The 21881-nt window shown below is 32.7% G+C and overlaps 2 protein-coding genes across 2 annotated transcripts in view; both read left to right on the top strand.

The window, feature by feature from the left end:
• Positions 1–14793, top strand: part of LOC108903548 — a 29779-nt gene extending 14986 nt beyond the window's left edge. Inside the window, exons 6-11 of the mRNA XM_018705774.1 lie at positions 977–1585; positions 7613–7977; positions 10532–10888; positions 11214–11482; positions 14265–14428; positions 14569–14793. Of these exons, the coding sequence (XP_018561290.1) occupies positions 977–1585; positions 7613–7977; positions 10532–10888; positions 11214–11482; positions 14265–14428; positions 14569–14766 (1962 nt within the window). The 3' untranslated portion in view covers positions 14767–14793. The remainder of the gene's footprint in view (positions 1–976; positions 1586–7612; positions 7978–10531; positions 10889–11213; positions 11483–14264; positions 14429–14568) is intronic.
• A 4445-nt stretch (positions 14794–19238) lies between these two features.
• The window catches only part of LOC108903669 (serine protease 27), a 28577-nt gene continuing 25934 nt past the window's right edge, over positions 19239–21881 (top strand). The window contains exon 1 of the mRNA XM_023454671.1: positions 19239–19630. Within this exon, the coding sequence (XP_023310439.1) occupies positions 19314–19630 (317 nt within the window). The 5' untranslated portion in view covers positions 19239–19313. The remainder of the gene's footprint in view (positions 19631–21881) is intronic.

Raw genomic sequence — 21881 nt, 5'->3', positions numbered from 1 at the left:
TTTTTACCAAGCTGTGCGATTTTTTTACCGTACGACGTAATAGGAATCTTGCATTGATCGAAGACGGTGTGTTTTTAAGTATTTAAAGTAGTGGTCGTAGGTAAAGTATAGTACGTAATACGTGGTGTAATGCAATTACGCACTCATAGAATTACGCACTCGCCGCTACGCGGCGTCGTGCGTAACTTTTCCATTCGTGCGTAAAATGCTTTTTACAACACTTATTACGTAATATACTATTACCTACGACCACTACTGTAAATACTTAAAAACACACCGTCTGCGATCAATGTAAGATTCCTATTACGTACGGTAAAAAAATCGCACAGCTTGGTAAAAAAATCGTACAGTTTTCCTACCAACCGCCTAGCAACGGTCAATTGTAATGACCGTTCAGTGGTATCGGTGTAATATAAATTTTCGTGACGTTAACTCAAGTTGTTTCTGTGAAATTAAATAATTTACATCTTTCTAATTGATCCCAGTACGTGTATTGAGTCTAACATTTTTCTAAAAATTTTAGGTGTTCCTCAGAAATCCACACTTGGACCTATTCTATTTATTATCTTTATTATCGATATATTTTTATACATTTCGAAAACACTTTCTATAATCGTTTTGCAACATTATTTTTGTACTGTAACCTATCCTTCAAGTGGGTTTTGTACCCGGCAGATATTTTGATGGTTATCTAATTCTGATATCACTGGTTAGTAGGTAGCAATTATGAAGAAATTAGACTTATCTGTCTGTTTTGACGGAAAGAATTAGATTTGAAAGTGTATCGCAACGTTATACTGTATATTATCATCCCATTATTATTAGCTGCAACGGGGACGACCGGGTCACGATAGCCTCCAGCTCTTCCAGCAGCAGAGATAAACCCAAGGGTTGTGGGTTACGTGACCCAGATGGCATAGGATTCCGAATCACAGGCGACGTAGACAACGAGACTCAATACGGGGAGTTCCCCTAGATGGTAGCCACCCTCAGGGAGGAATCCATCGAAGTAAGCCCCATAAAACTCATCATGTACAAATGTGAAGGAGCTTTGATCCACCCCCAGGTCGTCCTAACCGGCGCACACTGCGTGAGCGGTAAAAATAAGTCGTTCAATATCAGAGCTGGGGAATGGGACACCCAACACGCCCAGGAACTGTTTCCCCATCAGGAGAGAGAGGTCCAGTCTATCTCCATCCATCCTCATTACTACGCAGGAGCGTTGTATAACGACGTCGCTTTGCTCTTCTTGAAATTTCCCGTGGACATTGCTGAAAACGTGGACGTCGTTTGTCTACCTCGGTCTAGACTCGTCTTGAAGTCTCGAGACTGCTACGCCACCGGCTGGGGTAAAGACGCATTCGGAAAGATGGGCAAGTACCCGGTGATCCTGAAGAAAATCGATCTGCCTATCGATCTCTCCCGGGACCCCATTTCGAACTTCATCGAAGCTTCGTATGTGCAGGTGGAGGACATGGAAGTGACACTTGTAAAGGAGACGGAGGAAGCCCATTGGTATGCCACATTGAGAGAAGCACTAACAAGTTCTATCAGGCGGGGATTGTTGCATGGGGCAATGGATGTGGTGAGAGTGAACGTTCCCCTGTTTAGAGACTGGATTGATGAAGAATTTAAAGCTAAGAGTCTTAACACTTCCAGTTATCAATACTAACAAAAATTTCCTGCTTCTTTTTATCAGTATAAACGTTTATGTACTAATTTTGTAAAAACAATAGCAAAATTAAAAGTTTCACAGAATCTTACGTTTTTATAATACCCGTCCCACCAGTTTCAATTTAATTTCTGGAATTAGTATTCCTGGTATCATTAAAGTAGGAGTTCCAAAAATAGGTAAAGGAAATTTATTGAAAAATCATGAAACTATATAGACAAGACGAAAACATCGCATTCATGGAAGAAATTTTCCCACTCGATTTTTTTGCATATTCAGATTCGTGAGGTGTTCCTTAACATGAATCAAGATGATGCCGAAAGGCATAGGTTTTTTGGCATATTATGAACAAAAAATTTCCTATTCACTATGCCTCTAAAATTGATACTTTTAAAGTTATAAACAATTTAAGTTACTAAAAATGCGAAAATGACGATTTTCAACGGCCGATTTCCGGGTTAAAAATTGTTATTTTTTATGTTGCCAGGTACCTAAATTAAAGTTTAAACATCCCCCTACAAGATGCTGAAGAGTTTTTGGGACTCGCATTATTCTAAAGCCTTGTTTTTTAATTGTTAATAAAGCGCTATGAGCCGCGCGCGCCTCTCTCATACGCGGATTCGCTATTTCGTCTAGCGGCTTCAGCTTATGTTCTTTGAATTTAGCATTCTAAGTACTACTACTACTCATAAAATAATGTAAAAATTGATTATTTAAATTTCATAATTCATAATAGTTTTATTAATTAATTCAAAATTGTACGAATAGAGTGCAGAAAAAAAAATAAAAGATCTAACTTTTTCTTGTTTTATTAAAATTAACAGAGTTGGGGAGGCTAGAAGTTAAGGGAAGATTTCAGAAATTTAAAAAAATCATAAGCAGAAGAATGAATAAATTTTGTAATTTATTTTTCGATCTACTCTAAAAATGTAACCTTTCTTTTCAGAGTTTCTAGCCCTTTTTTCTAGCCCTTGCCCTCTTGAGCTATCTTGAAAAACTCCTTTGTATTATCTTTTTTCACCCTTGGTCGGGGGTTAAACAAAAAATTACTGTCACTTATTGTTATAATATACCTCAAACTAACTCATATCAAAAATTCAGGCAAGTCGACCAAAATTTCGATTTAAAGGCTTATTTAAATGGACTATTCTGTCATCATTTTTGTTTTGTTGAAATTTATTTATTTTGACTTTGTAATATAAACGAAGCAGGACCTTGGATAAAAAAGTGTTTTGTACAATAACTGTAAGTAGTTATTGTCAAATCATTTTTACACTAATTGATTTACAAACATTGTAAAATTAAAAAATAGAAAATTTGGAGAGGATATCTGAGTAAATAAAACTCGATTGACAGAAACATTTTTGCAAATAGAAGAATTTTCTTTAATACTTACTAACTTACCACATTGATAAGATTAGAACTTTTTGGAATCACTGACTTAAGAGATAGCTCCGAGTCTGTTTAGAAGTAAAAAAATTAAAAAATCTATTGCGCCCGAAGGATAAGTCATGGGTTATTTTTACGAAAAATAGTTATGCTAATCAAAAAATCTCACACTAAAAAAGCAGACAATTACAAAATACATATTACTATAAATCTTCATAAAGTTGTTAACGTTTTAAAAATCAGTATATTCTTATCTTTTGAAAACGATAATAAACTCGGCAAAAAAATTAAAAGAACAGAAAAATTTTCAAATTTTTTTTAGTGATTTTTGAAAGGTTGTAACTTCGTGAATAATGGTCGTATCGAGAAAAGAAGAAAAGCATCTTGAAACTTGAAGATTCTAGTATTGAAAACATAAGAGGAAAATTTTTTTGAGCATCACTCGCGGCGCATTCAAAAGAAATAATGCAAGGTAAAATTTTTTTTTTCAAAACTACCCATGGGCTTAGAAAAATTTTTTCTGACTTAATCAATGCCATAGTCATTTAGCCTGATTCCTCAGCTTCAATTTGATTTTTTTTTATTTTCTGCACGATTTTTTTTCATTGAGACATTGAGTGAATGTCATCTTTTTTTTTGGTCATCGATATCTCATGAACTAACTAACTAATGATCGTACAGGAAACTTGAATCAATCCTCTTCAAGAGTCTTTTGGTATGTTTGAGAAAAAAATTATACCTACTTGGTATTAAATTGAAAATGTGCAAAAAAAACGTTTTCTCCTGTTTTGGAAAATCAACGGCCACTTTGCAAACATTGCGAAAAGTACTAACGCTTGTAGTTTTATTTAGCTCAATACATGCCCATGAGGCCAGTAAACTTTGAAATCGATCGGTCGAACCGTTTTCCTTTCAAATAGTCAAAGTTTTATAAAAAAAATTAAACAAGCTGGTTTAGTTACAGACAATTATACTCAATTTTTTAAACAATAAGAGCTATTTGAATCCTATAAATTCTTCGAAAGTTTGTTGAATTTTTTAAATAAAAGAGAAATAAAAAATTCTAAACTGAAAAGTAGTTTTGGTAAAATATTACAATTAAAAAATAAAATAGGGACAAAGGTATAAATCCCAAATATGTATTACTAACGGGGACATCTGTGTTTTTTTTTTCTTATACTAAACCAGCGCGTAACGCTAAATAATATGAAACTTACAACATATCAATTGTTCCTTCTCGCCCGGATTTATAATAGTTCATTTCTAATCAAAACTAAGCTTGTGACAAGAAATAAACGATTTGTCTTGTGTTCAATTAGTTACATTTAATTACATTGAATTATTAAAATTCTTAAAACTTCAAGGTTCTGGTTTACAATCGGTACGCCTGATAAGGCTTCTCACTTTTTGTCTCTTTGTAGAAACACTCTTTGTAGATTATTCCTTTTGTGAGAAAAACTGATTTCAAAATAAAATTAAATTTAGAACTGTATTTACATTTTCTTGCAAGTTTTCAGTCTCTTATCTGCACTTTAACATAATTTCATACATATTTTACATAAATGTTTATTCAGTCGCAAATGTCGCAAAACGCAAATAAAATTAACATAAGCGCTACGCTAACTAAGTATTAGTCAAATATCCGAAATGGAAGCCTTCTCAAGAAGGGCAATAGATGATGAAGGCTTTCGGAATTTAAAATGTTAAGTCTCCCATTGATCAAGTTACCCATTGATCATTTACACTTAAAAATGGGAAACATAAAATAAAAACAATCATTTGCAGCTTTATTCCACCCTGTCTACGACACTTTTTTAGGGAGTTTTCCCCCACTCACCTCCTTGTCTGATAGAACCGGCCTGATCAACAAAATATTCCAGTGATAAAGTAGTACCAGATCAGTGTTGTTAACTTTGTAGATACACATATCCGTAGATTCACCTGAAAAACCCGTAGAAATCCGTAGCACCAATTACAAAATCTGCAAAAATATCCGCAAAAATTAAACATATTAATATTCCTCCTTCTGAAATTTGTGTTTAAATATTCTACAGACTGGAGCTAATAACGATAAATATGCCATTGGTCTTATTAAAATCCTTGGCAAGCAAAATTTTAGGAAGAAGCAAATGCAGCGGCCCACATTCCTACGTGTATCCCAGCAACATATAAACAACGGTTTGGCAATATTGTCACGTGTACTTACGGATTTATTTTGTACACTTTTTTATTAATGCAATTATGCAATATTTTTGCGTTACTGTATTTACTTAAATGTAGATATTGATAAAAATGTTTTAAAGAATGAACGAATTAACTATGTAGTCAACTTAGACGATCGGATATTCTGCAGCGGTTATTTAATCATATTTTGGTTAATTAGCTACTATTTTAATTTTTTGGTATTGAAATACTGCAGAAATTATATTTCCAAATAACCAAAATCCGTAATGATATTTTAAACAGCTTGTAATATAATTTCTTTAATATTTGATTAATGATAAATTTATTTAACATACAAGGTGGGTTACGTCTCGGAATTTAGTTACAGGTTTTTTTTTGTATTTTGACATCCACTTATATGTTTAATAATTAAATATAGAAAAAATATAGAAGTATAACGATACGCTAGACCAGGGGTCGGCAAGTAATTTTAGGTGGGGTCCGGATACTTTTGGAAATTTTTAACGAAGTCCACAAAAAAACTCACATTCCTTACTAATTTTTTATTTTAATATGAACTCGCAAATTTTATCTACCTTCTAACCATTAAGAACTCAAATCAATCACGCAATTGTAGTAAAAATGATAAGGGTGGCACTCAAACGTATTATTATCAATAGAAAACTATTTTTTAAATAATTTAATTGAGTAATTTATACTTTCAAAAAATTTTTGGGNTTTAACATATAAGGTGGGTTACGTCGCGGAATGTAGTTACAGGTTTTTTTTTTGTATTTTGACATCCACTTATATGTTTAATAATTAAATATAGAAAAAATATAGAACTACTGTTGTTCAAATAACATTTTAAACTCTTTTCAGTCTGGCTTCAGAAAAGGTTTTAGTACAACAACTGTTCTATTGGAAACTACAGATAATATATTTAGGTCACTTGATCCTGGCAATGCAACAGTATTTATTTCACTAGATTTTTCCAAAGCCTTCGACACGCTAGACCAGGGGTCGGCAAGTAATTTTAGGTGGGGTCCGGATACTTTTGAAAATTTTTAACAAAGTCCACAAAAAAAACTCACATTCCTTACTAATTTTTTATTTTAATATGAACTCACAAATTTTATCTACCTACTAACCATTAAGAACTCAAATCAATCACGCAATTGTAGTAACAAATGATGAGGGTGGCACTCAAACGTATTATTATCAATAGAAAACTATTTTTTAAATAATTTAATTGAGTAATTTATACTTTCAAAAAATTTTTGAGTCCATTATTTTACCTTCCGCGATCCGGATCTGGACCGCGGTCCGCCAGTTGCCGACCCTTGCGCTAGACCATGCTTTGCTAATCTCGAAATTAAAATTTTATGGGTTTGATGACACTTCGTTTCATTTTTTCAAATTATACTTAAGTAATCGCCACCAGATGGTAGTCATTGATAATGAAACTTCCACATTATCTTTCATAAGTTCCGAGGTGCCCCAAGGATCGATTTTAGGACCTATTCTCTTCTTGATTTACACTTGTGATTTATTCATTTGTACAAAGGCGTGTAATATATTGTCTTATGCTGATAATACAAATTTGAAATTCCAATTTCTTCCTAGTGACACTGAAAATGCTTCTATTAAAATAAACAAAGATTTAGAATCCATAGCTAAACATGCTTATTCCAATAAACTGAAACCCAAACAAATGAGCGGTTATGTTATTCTGTTCTAAAATCAGTCGGCAGGAAATTACACGTAAGTTAAATTTGCACATTGAGGGTAGATCATTGATTTGAGATTTGTAAAACATGTCTCTTTGTTGATACAGAAATGTTATATAGCATTAAAATTGTTATATAATATGAATAGATAGTTACTTAATTATAAGTTACGTAAAAAATGTGTGAATCTCTAGTATTTCCTGTTATTAATTATTGTTTTATAGTTTATTTTTCCTGTTTAGACAAATTTACCCAAAATAGGTTACAAAAAGTTTTGAATGCCTGCTGCAGATTTGTTTATGCATGAAGAAATATGATCATGTTACTAAGTTTTTTGGAAATTAATAAACTGATTAATATTTTATTTATGCTCGAAAACGACGACCGTAGTATTCTATGCTTATTTAACCAAATCATCTCAGTTCTAGCCACAGAATAAGTATCCGGATTTTCTGCGGAACTTAGAAAATACCCTGCAATCATAAGAAGGGATTACGAGAACGACTGGTCGAAATTGGCGTTTCAAGTAATATTGTAAGTTATAGCTATACTAAAATGGAAGAGTGGGGTACTGGCAGCAAATACATAACGTTCGTGAATCTCAAATTTTCAGTTTAGTTTAGTGCCTTACTTCGAACGCAAAATAGCACTATAGTAGCACCACAACAGACATTCACTTGAATTCAATTGTGTTATCGTTATGCAGTCGGCGCTGACTTTCGCCCTTATCGTTGGACTCGCCGGGGGTCAACAATTAACCAACGATACCAAAGAAGCACTGATAGATCTGTTTGCAACGTCCAAACCTACTACTACTACCTGTCCTCCTGGGAAAATATGTATACCTGGATTCAGTGAAGTGTCGTCTTCAACAACTGCATCGTCCATAAGTTATATTGAGAAATGTGGAGAAGGGACGACAAAGGGAAAGAAGCTTTGCGTTAATTACGAATACTGTGATCCGAAAACGAAGACCATTGTGCAGAACGGGTTGACAGCTGGCTTTGGAGTAATCGACATTAGGTAAATATATTTTATTAACGAATAGAAATTAAAAATAGATGGTGTACTAGGTGAGAAATTTTATCGCTCTTTTTATTTTTATATTTGTTTCAGTATTTTATAAATACAAATATCTTCTAGTATACACTATAATAAAAAGTATGATAAAATTCCTCGAACTTTCCGTGCCATGGAATGTTTAGATATTTAGATGTCAAGACAGAAAAAGTGTTAAATGGGTAAAATCTTATACTGGTTCTAGTTGTTTGTATTTTCGAGATACTTTGGATAAATAAAATACGTAATCTTTTAAATTTTTTAAACATTTTTGCAATTTTGAAAATATTCCGGACCTCGTCCAGATCTAGGGATCTACGCTTTTATTATTTGAGTTGTACTGAAGGTATTCCAGCAAAAATTAGCTTGCCCCCTCTTATATCCAAGAAGTGATATATTTCGACAGATCCGCCTTGGTCTATAAGGATTTGCTCTGATTCCTTACGCAAATATAGCAGCTTGAAAATAATCTGTTCAAACTGACTGAAGTATTTCTACCAACTTTGGTCACCATTTTTGACTATTGATGACACATTTTTCAGTAAATGGGTTGCGTTTTCATAGCCTCCTTGTCAAAAATACGTCGATTTATTTTTTCTCTTGGAAAATATAAATTTATAACCTCTAACGAGAGACTGATGTTGTAGATAAAAAATTGTAAAGAGAAACAGAATGTTTATTATTTAACATGTAGTACGTACTATTGGATACAAATTAGCCAATGTGCATCAATTATAGTAAACAGTTATTTACATGTAAAAGTGAATATCACAGTTTTCTTTGATGGGCAATAATGATATATCATCATACATTCTTTTATTTTACGTGAAAACCATGCATTTTAGCAATATTTTTCAAGAACAATAATTTCTTCAATTACCCCATCACTTTTTCATACTATAGAACCTAAATTTACATTTTTCAAGATACAAAAAAATTATCGACATATTTTTATCAAGATGGCTATGAAAGAATGGTTTCCACACAACGCATTTGTTTGAGAGTCCGCGTAAATATGTGTCAGCAGCAGCCAAAAAATGTGTATGACATTTGTTAATGATACTGCAGTTAGTTTAGATACTTAAGAAAAATAAATCAGCCCCTAGTTTATTTGGCCTTTTTGTGCAAATTTTTACCAAGGAACACCCCGTGAAAGTTTGGGACTCGAATTAAGATGACTTACAATATGATTCTCTGAAAAAATACAATGTTGATGATGGTTTTACGGAACAAAACGTTGATAAAAATGCGAGTCAATAGAAAACACCTTTTCTATACGTAACAATGTTTTTTCGATTTAAAAAAATCGTAAAAATACTGAAGTTATAGTAGATTCTTTAGAATATTTTTTATTTTACTAAAATTATCTCAAAAGCCCAGACAGAGGATTTTGCCCATTTAACCGTTTTTCTATATTTTATGGTTTCCTAGATTTCAATACATGCAACATCAGACTGTCCACTTTGTACTTACAATTTTTTACGTAATAAACAGGACATAAGCCCGTTTATTTTTTCATATTTTCAAATATCTAAACATTTATATAAAACCCCATTAATTCATGTGCATGCATAAATAACTACACTCTATTCAATTTATCACAATTCCAATAAAAATTAGTCAGACGATTTTCAAATAAAAATGTCAGGAAACATGATTTTCCCAGAATTGTCATTGAATAATCTCAATTTTTTCTTATATATGTATTTATATGCAGCATCTCTTGTCCTTATGAATCACTTTACTTAAAAACAACGGATATTAACATATTCCCTCTCTCTACTGCTTTCTATTTCAAATATTTTTCAGTTATGCAATACAGTGTTAATTTTTTTTATGCTAGTGTTCCTAATATTAGAAAATTATTTTTAATGCATTTTGTCTTATAGTTTGTAATATATTGTTTATGATATTTGCGTTGTTATATACTTATTTTATTGCATTTTTTTTATTTTACATTTTCTGCTATTTTTTTCTATGAAAATTTTCCCTGCTCTGTATCTGAGTTTTATCCCGTAATTAAATAAGAAAATATTTAACTTTTTCAGAATTGTGAGATTAGCTTAAAAATTACAATATTTTGTAATGCATAAAACCGCAGTGCATTTCTTTTCCTGAAAAAGATTTCACTAAGTTTTAAATTTATGTTATAGTTAGCGGAAAGGAATGATGACTAGTGATCACTCTGTATATTAAAATACAGTCAGCAGTGGGGAATCCCATCAGTCATCGAATTGACTACAAATTTTAATGCAAATTTAATGAGCCACCTTTTTCAAATCAATAACAACTGGCATTATATCAATTTCTCTCGACGAGACTTGTTTATGAGTGATAAAAAAATTGTTTTTATTTAACTTATTCTTGTTTGTTTGATATCTGACCTCTTTAGAATAAATCGAAACAACAATTATTGTACGACCTGAATTAACAATGATTTCAGTGAAATAATTGAATTCAACAATTAAAATGAACTTTGCATTAAACAAAACTAATCTTTTCGTTGATTTTATTGCAGAATAAGGAAGAACCGCTGCGGTCACCCTTTGGAGGTGTGTTGTCAGATTCCAAAGGGTGGACTATCTCCCGACTTCGATCCCAGCGCAAAACCATCTACAACAGCACCTCCTCCGACAGTCAGTAGTACCACTCCTACGCCACCTATCGCCTCAAGCCGTTGCGGTAAGAGAAATGAGAATGGAATCGATTTCAAGATTACCGGAAACAGGAACAACGAGGCGGAGTACGGGGAGTTCCCTTGGATGGTGGCTATCATAAAGAAAAAATCTTACACTTCCGAAGAGAACTTCTCTTTTTGTGGCGGTTCGTTGATAAGCCCTTCCGTGGTTTTGACAGCCACACACTGTGTCTATAAGTAAGTGTCTTGACTATTTTTCATTTTTCACAAGTGACTGCTCGTAAATCGTAAGAGATACTAAGTAAATTAAATTAGACCACTTCTATTCGACACCAAAATCACTCCGATCAGACCACTCCTGCGCTCAGCGGTTGCGATCGAACTTTCCCATTATCTACCGTTACATTACCGATTCGCTAAACATTTGAATGTTAAAATGAGATTTTGTAACTTTTAATTTGAGCAATTTAGTATATCTTACATTTTGCGAGGCAAAACATTAATGGCAGATATATAATAGTCTGGGATTTTTCGTTATTAATAAATAGAAATATCATCCTAGGTACAAGCCGGACGAGATAAAGATCCGAGCAGGAGAATGGGACTCAAAAACCGCGAGAGAAAGACTTCCCTACCAGGAGAGGAACGTCGCTAATTTTATTACTCACAGAGATTTCGTCGCAGCGGGAGTTTTCAACGATGTGACCTTGCTGGTTCTCGATACACCTCTGGATAGGGCTGAACATATCGGCACCGTGTGTTTACCCGATCAAGGGCAAGTTATCCAGTCCAAAAACTGCTTCGTCAGTGGTTGGGGCAAAACCGTTTTCGGTAAGACGATAAAGCGACTTTGCATTCCTAAAACCTCAGTCTCAGTCGTAATCGTACACAACCGTAATCTGTTCATAAAAACTTAACCTATTCTTAAGAACTGACCCTCTAATGGCGGACTTTTGCCCATACGTATTTGTAGAATTTAAAAGATAGGAACTTTCAAGGTCAGGACTCTTCTTCCTCCCCCTTAGATTTAAGACTAGGTTAGGATTTTGATAAACGTGCAAAGGTCGTATCAAATGCTTTTTCAATACAAAATGATACGGCAACTGAATGTTGTCTTTGTCGAAGGGTTTCCCGTATGGCATCTTCTAAGTTCAACGAATAATCTATCTTGAAGTGGTTTTTCCGAAAACCACATTGCTCACCAGCCAACAAATTGTTAATCTCTAGATACCGCACTAATCGATTGTTCACTATTTTTCCAAGATTTTGCTAAGACAAGTTGTTGTGTTGGTTTTGTCTTTGTTGGGTTTTAAAAGGAGAATTATAAGAGCTGCTTGACACATTGTTGGATATGTACCATCAGTCCAAATGTATCCATAAAATTTAATAGAATTATTTTGCATCATTGATAATTGTTCGATCACTGTGTAGGTTATCTTATTTAATCCCGCTCAAGAGTTATTTATGTTGCTAAGAACATTTCCGAGTTCATTCAAAGATAAAAGTGCATTGTAAGATAGGACTGCATCTATCTTGTAAAGGAATATTCTGTAACAGACTCATGAAGAAGATAATAGGCCTCTTGCACATGTCGGATTTTTATATTAGTTCACATATTTAAATATGGCCTTATTTAAAATTATTAATTATAAAATCTTTTGTGAAAAATTCTACTCGAAAACTGATTAAATCGTACGTTGAAATTTAGAGAAGAGCATCCTGTAGGGGCGTGTCGTAGAACGAGTTGCTATTGGTGCGACGTCATCGGTAAGTAAACTGGCCCCTTCATATTAGAAAACGATGTCGGTCCTATTACTTCTTAAACACATTTATTATTTTTAGTTTACATACGATACGATAACGATGCTGATGTGCTGTTATATTTATTAACTGGTTTCCTTTCTATTATGTAGGTATACCTAAATATGCACTTATGTAGCAAAATAATTTAGTCTGTGTAGGTATAATATTTAATTTTACACTTAGTTCAAGTGAGGTTTCCTCGGGTAGCATAATATTATTCACTACCTAAATAATATTTTGAATCTAAATTTGTTTTAAATAATCCTAATTAGTTTTTAATTTTTTAAAAATTCTTAAGAATATTTGTAACATGACCGAACAAGGTTATGCTAAAGCCCAATCAGACAATTTACCGAATTCCATGATGATTGCGGAGTTTTTTCGAAAAGCATTTTATTTTATTCGGCAGAAATAAGGGGAATAAAAGCAATCAGGTATGAAAATGTGATTTATAGATATAGATGTATACATAAATTTATCTTAAAATACATTTTTTTCTGGCGTTTTTACTGATGTATTTTCACACATCGGTACAATGCACTACTAATGGTATTAGACTAGGCGGTATCTGTTTTGGTTTGGGTGAATCGTATATCCACGGAGATTTTTGGCTTTTTGTCTATCAAATATCACTAGAAATTAAAATTCTTCTATGCTCTCCTAATTGACAAATTCGAATTTTTCAAAAAGCGTTTGAAAGCTTGAGAGTCCTTCTATAAGTGATTAAATTTTCAAATATCTAAGGGCCTTGGTTTCTGCTGTGCAAAATTTTGAAAATTTGCATATTTTTTTCAAAATCTGGATTGCAAAATTATTATGCAAAATCTATTTAACCGATTTTGATGAAATTTGGTGTGATGATTCTACATAACATGAAGTTTTCTTGAGGCAAGTATGAAAGTCCCAACCCAATTTAAAAACCTCAAAAAGATTCCCTAAAAAGTAATGTTTTTTAACCACATACATACATTTTACAATAATAATCATGATTCATTCGATTTGTAACTAGTCACATTTTGTAAATTTAATTTGTAAAAAAATTTAATTACAAACATTTTTTTCCTCTTCTATTTTCGCCTAAAATGAACTCTTGAAAAGATACATAATTAAATAGGAAGAAAAATATGACATTTTTCGAATTTTTTTAACATATTTGCCTCCAAAAGTTAAGCCCACGTGATATTTGAAAGCCAAAAAGCCAAAAATATCCGTGGATACGATTTACCCAAATATGGACTTTTTGAAATAGATGCTGTCTAGACTATATAGTTTAGAGGAATTTGCCATAGTTATTATAAGTTCACAAATTTACAGTATATATAAGGTATCGTACTGCTTATTGACACCACTCCACACATTTAATAACCAAAGCAGTCAGCTCCACTGGAAATGCGTTATTGTATATGTCGCGCTTGCGCTTGCAAGAGGCCTATTGTTAATAATATTTTTCTGACTTCTAATTGAAAAGTAATATTGTCCCACGCTTCAGCTATTTTAAAAGGACAAGTAGTCGTTGTAATCGATAATAAATAATGGAGGAGAAGTAGGAAACCTTTTACCGATAACACATTTTATTTTGATCCACATATATTTTGAAGTAGTTGAATGGAATATAAAGATACAAAATATCTCCATGATTCCCTTTTACTCTCCAATATGGTCCTTATTGCTCTAGCATGTAACATTTTAAAAATTATAAAACTGTTTGGTTTGGATATCTTTTAATTACTCCAGAAACTGATTTTTCATCTCAAAGACGTTTTTCACATTATCATACCACCAATAAACTGATGGTTCTTACATTTTTTAGGTTCAGCCGGTACCTACCAGGACATTATGAAGAAAATTGAAGTTCCAATAGTTCCGGTAGCCCAATGCCAATCAGCACTGAGGCGGACCCGTTTGGGTTCTTCATTTATCCTCCATGACAGCTTCCTCTGCGCTGGAGGAGAAGCAGGGAAAGACGCTTGCACGGTAACTGCAGCTATTACTAATTTTTCGATTACTCTAAACGAATACCTACATATTATTAGATACATGAGAACCTAAGAATTTTTAGTCTAAATAATTCGAAATTGGACAAAGAGTTAGTTCTAACCAAATTTCATTTTCAGGGCGATGGAGGTAGTCCTCTAGTATGTCCCGACCCCAGGAACCCATCTAGATATCTTCTAACTGGTATGGTAGCTTGGGGAGTAGGTTGTGGAGAACTGAATGTACCGGGTGTTTACGTGGACGTCGCCAAGTTTAGATCCTGGATCGATGACCAGATGCGGAGAGAAAATCTCAACACTGATTCATACATCTCGTAAAAGGTTTAATAATAAACGAAAAAATTTAGAAAATGTATTTGTTTTATTTATAAATTTACTGGTTCTAGGGATAGCGAGTGAAAAAAATGCCTTTTGGTTTGGTTGCATTGGCGACAGTTGAATCAGTAAATAAGATGTTTATAAAATTACCGTGCTTAACCTATTTTAAGGCGCGCCATTTTGAATCGGCCATATTCAATTATTTTCAAATTTTCATTAAATTTTATCATCCTACGCATCAGCAAATATAATTCAGCAATGAAGAGTGGTAATTTACTACAAACACAGGAAAACTGGTCATTTTTGGCATTATATGGGATATTTTCTCAAGAGACAATTTTTTTTTTTAAATAAAACGACCTTTTCAATGTTGCCGCCCGCTTTAAAAAAATACGACCACTGTAAAAGTTTTGACCGCTAAAAGGGAGAGGTATCCAGAGAAAACTATCACACAGTATATCGATTTGACTAAAACTTTAAGAAATAATATGCTATAATGGACCAAATAAATGTACCAAATTTTAACTTTTTTTCGTAGATCGTTTTTATTTATCGTCGTGAATGTGCAGTCAAACGTTGTCGGTGAAATTTGCGGACACCCTATATATTTATTAAAATTTCTATGACACTTTTTTTGAAATGTCAATACTAACGGAATTCGGCAGGTATATTATAATCTCAAAGTTATTTATATGTTAATACAAATATTCTGTCATCATTTTTGTTTTGTTGAAATTTATCTACTTTGCAATATAAATGAAGCAGGAGCTGAATAAAAAAGTGTTTTGTACAATTGTAAGTAGTTATTGTCAAATCATTTTTACACTAATTAATTTACAAACATTGTAAAATTAAAAAATAGTAATTTATATGAAAACGTGATCGTTTGCAACTAGAACAATATTTTTTAATCCTTACTAATTTACCACATTGATTAGAACTTTCTGGAACCGATAAACTCTGTGTCTGTTTGAAAGTAAAAATAATTAAAAAATCTATTAATAAACCCTTGTGCCCGAAGGATAAGTCAAAGGTTATTTTTATGGAAAATAGCTTTTGCCTAATCAAAATATTTCGCACTAAAAAAGCAGACAATTACAAATTACTATAAATTTATTCAAAAAGTTGTTGACGTATTAAAAATGAGTATATTTTTATCTTTTGAAAACGATAATAAACGTAGTAAAAATAATTAAAGCAGCTGAAAAATTTTCAATTTTTTTTTGTGAATTTTGAAAGGTTGTAACTTTGTGAATAATGGTCGTATCGAGAAAAAAAAAGGATCTTGAAGCTTGCAGATTCTAGTTTTGAAAACTTGAGAGGAAAATTTTTTTGAGCATCGCTCTCGATGACAGCGAAAAAAATAATGTAAGGCAAAAATTTTAAATTTTTTTTTTCAAAACTGCTTCAATTTGATCTTTTATTTTCTGTACGTTTTTTTTTTTTTCATTGATACCGGCTATTGAGTGAAACACCTTTTTTTTGATCATCGATATATCATGAAGTGATGATTGTACAGCGAACGGAACGTGGGTTTTTGAAACTTGAAACAATCCTCTTCACTGGCCTTTTGGTATGTTTGAGAAAAAAAATTATATTCAGTATTAATTTCAAAAACTGCAAAAAAATGACTTTTCTTGCTGTTTTGGAAAATCAATGGCTACTTTGCAAATATTGCGTAAAGTACCAATGTTTTTAAGTTTTTTTTAGCTCAATACATGCCCATGAGGCCAGTAATAGTCCGGTCAAATTAGTCATAAAAATAGAGGTCAAATAACGAAAATTCCGACAGAGCTAAATTTTGGTGGAGGCCTTGGGTACACCATTAGAAATAAAGTGTCAAAAGTCCCCATCGATCCCATGTGTGCTAAAAAAGTTATTCGGGGTCAAAGGTCAAAATTTGAGGTTTTTTGGATTTTTTTCGAAAACGGTAAGTTTTATCAAAAAAGTAGCCCTGACAAAAATTATAGATCTTAAAATTATCTACAAAAATGGTCCTTATACTTTTTTTTCTAAGAATCACCATTCCTGAGATATCGCGATTCTAAAAGTTGAAGGAGTCACGTTCTACATGATATGCACATATATGCCACGTATATACATAGTCAGGCACTTAATACAAGTAAAAATGCCTATTTGTGTCTCTTATATGTATAAACTATACTATTCTGAGAATATACACTCAAAAGAAACTCAGTCCCTTAGTCAATCCCCTCTACCCGCATGGCCTTGAATAACATCTGGCTACTCTATTGTAAAAACTTTTGTAAAAAATACACGAAACAAGAAACAAGTACAACTATCTTGTCTTCCTCCAACATCGGCTTCTGCTAATCAACACTTGTATCGAGTATACTATCAAGTTCAGACATGGCTAGGCAATCAACTGAACCCAGAAGACTGGGGTTGGAAATTAACAGATAATACTTTGGAACCGATTCAAACTTTACTCCCACCTGCTCCGGAAAAACTCCTAAACACTATTTTTTGCAATTGCAAAAAAGGTTGTAGTGCTAAATGTGGCTGTAGAAGAGTAGGGTTACTGTGTTCTCCAGCGTGTACTAATTGCCAAAGCCAGTCTTGCTCAAATGTCCAATTGAATACAACAGACGAAGATTCATGTGATTTCGATGAAGAGACAGCTGATTCATCTTCATTTGAACAATTTATGAACATCCAGCAAGAAGAAGAAGAAGAAGAAGAAGAAGAAGAAGAAGAAATCGAAGAAGACATGACTGTTGAAGTCGACTTTGAAGAGTATGAATCAGATTAAAATGTCAAAAGAAATCAGAACTACAGTTAAAGTCAATAACCAATATCAATAATCATCATGCAGTTAAAAGAGTAGTGTCCCTGAAAATTCCATCATAACAGTTCGTGGAACTGCTCCACGAATTGTCTACCTACCTATCGGGAAACCACGTTAAAAAAACGCGCCAAAGTACACTACCTCACAGGTCGTGTGGAAATGTGTGCATATTATGTAGAACGTGACTTCTTCAGCTAATAGAATCGCGATATCTCAGGAATTGTGATTCTTAGAAAAAAAATACAGACACCATTTTTGTAGATAATTTTAACATCTATAATTTTTGTATGGGCTACTTTTTTGATAAAACTTGCCGGTTTCGAAAAAAATCCAAAAAAAAACTCAAATTTTGACCTTTGACCCCGAATAAGTTTTTTAGCACACATGGGATCGATGGGGTACCTAAGGTCTCCACCAAAATTTAGCTCTGTCGGAATTTTCGTTATTTGAAATGTATATTTTGATCGGTCTATAAATTTTAAAATCGGTCGATCGAACCGTTTTCCCATGGAGACTAGATAAGGAGCACGAACTCATACGGAAAAATTGACAAAATTTGTCCAAGAAATGGCAGAAGTTGAGGTGGCGCTAGTGTTCCATATGTTCCAAATGAATGTAGCTTCACAAATACGAGTGAAGTAAGCAAATAACCAATTTTATTTTATTTATATCGAGTTTAGTGGATATATTGGGGAGAGGGGAGGTATACGAAACTTAAAAACTAGAAGTCAAGTTAATAATTATTACAATTTGTTTTTATAAATGGTAAATAAAAAGTTTCGAAAATAATTTAAATATGGTAATAGTATGTGAAGGGAATGACTGTCAACAGATTTAAAATAAAACAGTACGTTTGTGATCTGCATTTTCAATCTAATGATGTCCAGCAGTTCTATATTACAACTTGACCGAATAGTGGGTTAATATTATGGCAAAAGGTCGGATAATTCGGAAGTTGGAAGCAGCTTCTTTGATTCTTAATACGGTAGAGAAANCTAATATTTTTTATTATCATTTAGTTTAATTACAGTCCGGAATGACATATTTTCATGATTTATATAATTCAAAGTAGCTTACATTATTTATTTTAAAATTTTTAACACATCACAAAAATGACATGATTGATTTATAATTCAAACTGCCGCTTTTTTATCTCCCCTCTCTACCTATGGGACATATGGAACACTAGCGCCCTCTTATTTTTGTAAGAATTTTGTTTACATGGATTTCGGGCTCCTTGTATAGTCTCCATGCGTTTTCCTTTCGAACAGTCAAAGTTTTATAAAAAATTAAACGAGTAGGTTTAGTTGTAGTCAATTATACTCAATTTTTTTAAACAATAATAGCTATTTGAATCCTATAAATTTTGTTGAATTTTTTAAATAAAAAAGAAGAAATAAAAAATTCTAAAATGAAAAATATTTTTGGTAAAATTAGCCACAAAAGTATAAATCCCAGATATTACTAACGGGGACATCTGTCGTCATATAGTACAAGTATCTTTTAATGAGAAGATATGAAGAAACGCGAATGACCTGTGTACGTCTGGTAATCCCAACGTTATCTCGGCATTGGCATTGGCATATTTTTTTTCAAATTGAAGAGTGGGGAAAGACGAAAATAAGTTCACAATTTGATATTTTCAATCCAGTTCAGTGTCGTACGTACAGCAAAGCAATACCAACCACCCGCGCACATTTCAAGTTTTTCGCAAATCCATATCGTATCTCTCGCTACTATGGAACTCGTGATAATATTCGCCCTCATCGCGGGGCAGGTATACAGCCAGGAAGTAAACGAAACTATCATAAACGCTCTGCTGGAGGTATTTTCGACAGCCTCACCCAGCACGACTACGTGTCCTCCAGGTGAACTGTGCCTACCTGGATGGCAGCGTGTCCTTACAACTACTGAAGATACAGGAAGTTATATCGAGAAATGCGGAGAAGGCGGAACTGCGGGAAAACGGATGTGTGTTAATTACGAATTCTGTGATCCATTGACAGACACGGTTGTGCGGACCAGGATAGGAACTAGAATTTCAATAGACGTTAGGTATATATGCATGTTAGGTATATATGCACGTTAGGTATATATGCAAGTTAGGTATATATGCATGTATAGGGTGATTCACTATATTTTGAACCCCCCTTTAACTTTTTTGTTTTAAGAATTATAAAAAAATGTTAAATATAAAAGTTGCACGATTTTTTATGAATTTTTCGAAAATGATAGTAGAAAAACAAACAAAGTCCAAACAAAATGGACGCGAATGTTAACTTTATTAAGTTAAATAGAACACCCTGTATATTTTTACATCTTTGGATAGAACGTTCCCTGTAGAGTATAGCCATATGGGTTTTTTAGGGTCCATCTCTAACAATAAGCAAGATACTTTTAAAAAACCAAAAGAAGTTTTTTTATTAAGAAAATAATACATCTTGTAATTGTTAGACCTCTTTCAGGCATTTCTGCCTTTTTTCCAATTACGTAAGGATTTACAGATTTAGTAATAATATATTTTGACAGATCGGACATTGATACGGTCCAAAAAGCGTAATGTAACGAAATCTCACTAATTAGGCCGTGAGAGGTCTAATTACTCATGGACATTATATGGTAGGTCGTGACACTGACAGGTAGTAATGTCTTGACAACATTTGTTATTGTTATTTGTTATAGGTTACACAGAAGTAGAAAATTATTTAGAATTAAAATAGAGTCTGGAGAAGAACTTTGCTCTATTTTAATTCCTATAATATTTAAATTTTCTACTTCTGTGTAAGCCATTTTAATTAAATAATAATACAAACTGTCAAACAATAACAATGTTGTCATGACATTAGCTGTCACTGTCACGGCCTACCATATGACATTGTCCATGAGTAATTAGGCCTCTCACGGCCTAATTAGTGAGATTAATTACAATACCTATACGCATTTTGGACCATATCAATGTCCGATCTGTCAAAATATATTATAACTAAATCTGTAAATCCTTACGTAATTGGAAAAAGGCAGAAGTGCCTGAAAAATAACAATTACAAAATGTCTTATTGTCTTAATAAAAAAAACTTCTTTTCGCTTTTTAATAGTATCTCGCTTATAACTCTTAAAACAAAAAAGTTGAAGGTGGGGTCAAAATATAGTGAATCACCCTGTACATTGTATTTTTGAAATAACAAAAGTAAAACTCATTTTTAAAACGTAATCAGAGCGTACTATTATAACGTTATGACTATTTTTTACAGAAAAATATTTTCGAGAAATTACCCAGCACTATACAGGGTGATTCAGGTTTAATCTGGATAACTTCAGGAATCGATAGAACAGGTTAAAATAATGTTCATTCCCGACATAAACTTATTTCCTAAATCGCACCATTTCGGAGATAGAGGGCGTTGAAGTAGGAAGGTTTTTCCCGTTTTTCCATCATAACTTTTGAACCTCTCATCCGATGGAAGTGAAATTTGGAACACAAACACTCCTTATAATCTTACATAATCTCCTTACCACCTACCCCACTTAGAAGTGGTTAGTAGAAGAACTTTGCCTCATTAATTTTGAAACTTTTTCGTCTCTTGTTTTTTTTTTTCGATATTTGGCTTTGTTTCTGAAATATTAAATGAAATTAGTGACAATGTAGCGCCCGATATTTCAATTAACGGTATAGACCAGGGCGGATCTGTTTTGAGGTGGATGTGAGAGGGGGCAAGCAAATTTTCCCTGGATTACCTTCAGTACAGCTCACATAATAAAAGTGTAGATCTCTAGATCTGGGCGAGGTCCGAAACATTTTCAAAATTGCAAATATGCTTAAAAAATTTTTAAAAATACTTATTTTATCAGAGTTTTTTACTTATATCTTAGAACCTATGCATTTTGGAAGAATATTGAAGAGGAAAAATGTTTTAGAATTGAATTTTGCACAATATAGTGTAAGTCAAAAATGTTTCAATTTATTACGGATGTTGCAAAATAGCAATAAATGATGAAAAAAAGGCAAAATAAGTAAGTTTCTTGGATAATTTTTTTAAAATATTTTAATTGCTCTGAGCATTCTAATTTTGGAAAAAAAAACTTGAAGAGAGAGTATAATAAAACAACACGTTATTTCATTAAAATCGGTTCTATAGTTTTCGTAAAATAATCTTTTGAAAAAAATAAAAAAAATCGAATTTTCAAAATGTTGCACTGTATTTTTAAACAATTAGATTACATTTATCAATTTGCAATTTAGTTTTTTTCAAAAATTATAATTTTAAAGTACTATTCTTTCTTAATTTTATCTGTATTTAACAAAAAA

Source organism: Anoplophora glabripennis, unplaced genomic scaffold (genome assembly GCF_000390285.2).
Source record: "Anoplophora glabripennis isolate ALB-LARVAE unplaced genomic scaffold, Agla_2.0 scaffold10, whole genome shotgun sequence".
Classification (NCBI taxonomy): domain Eukaryota; kingdom Metazoa; phylum Arthropoda; class Insecta; order Coleoptera; family Cerambycidae; genus Anoplophora; species Anoplophora glabripennis.
Note: the sequence above shows the minus strand (reverse complement) of the source record. Positions and strands in the feature narration are given on the sequence as shown.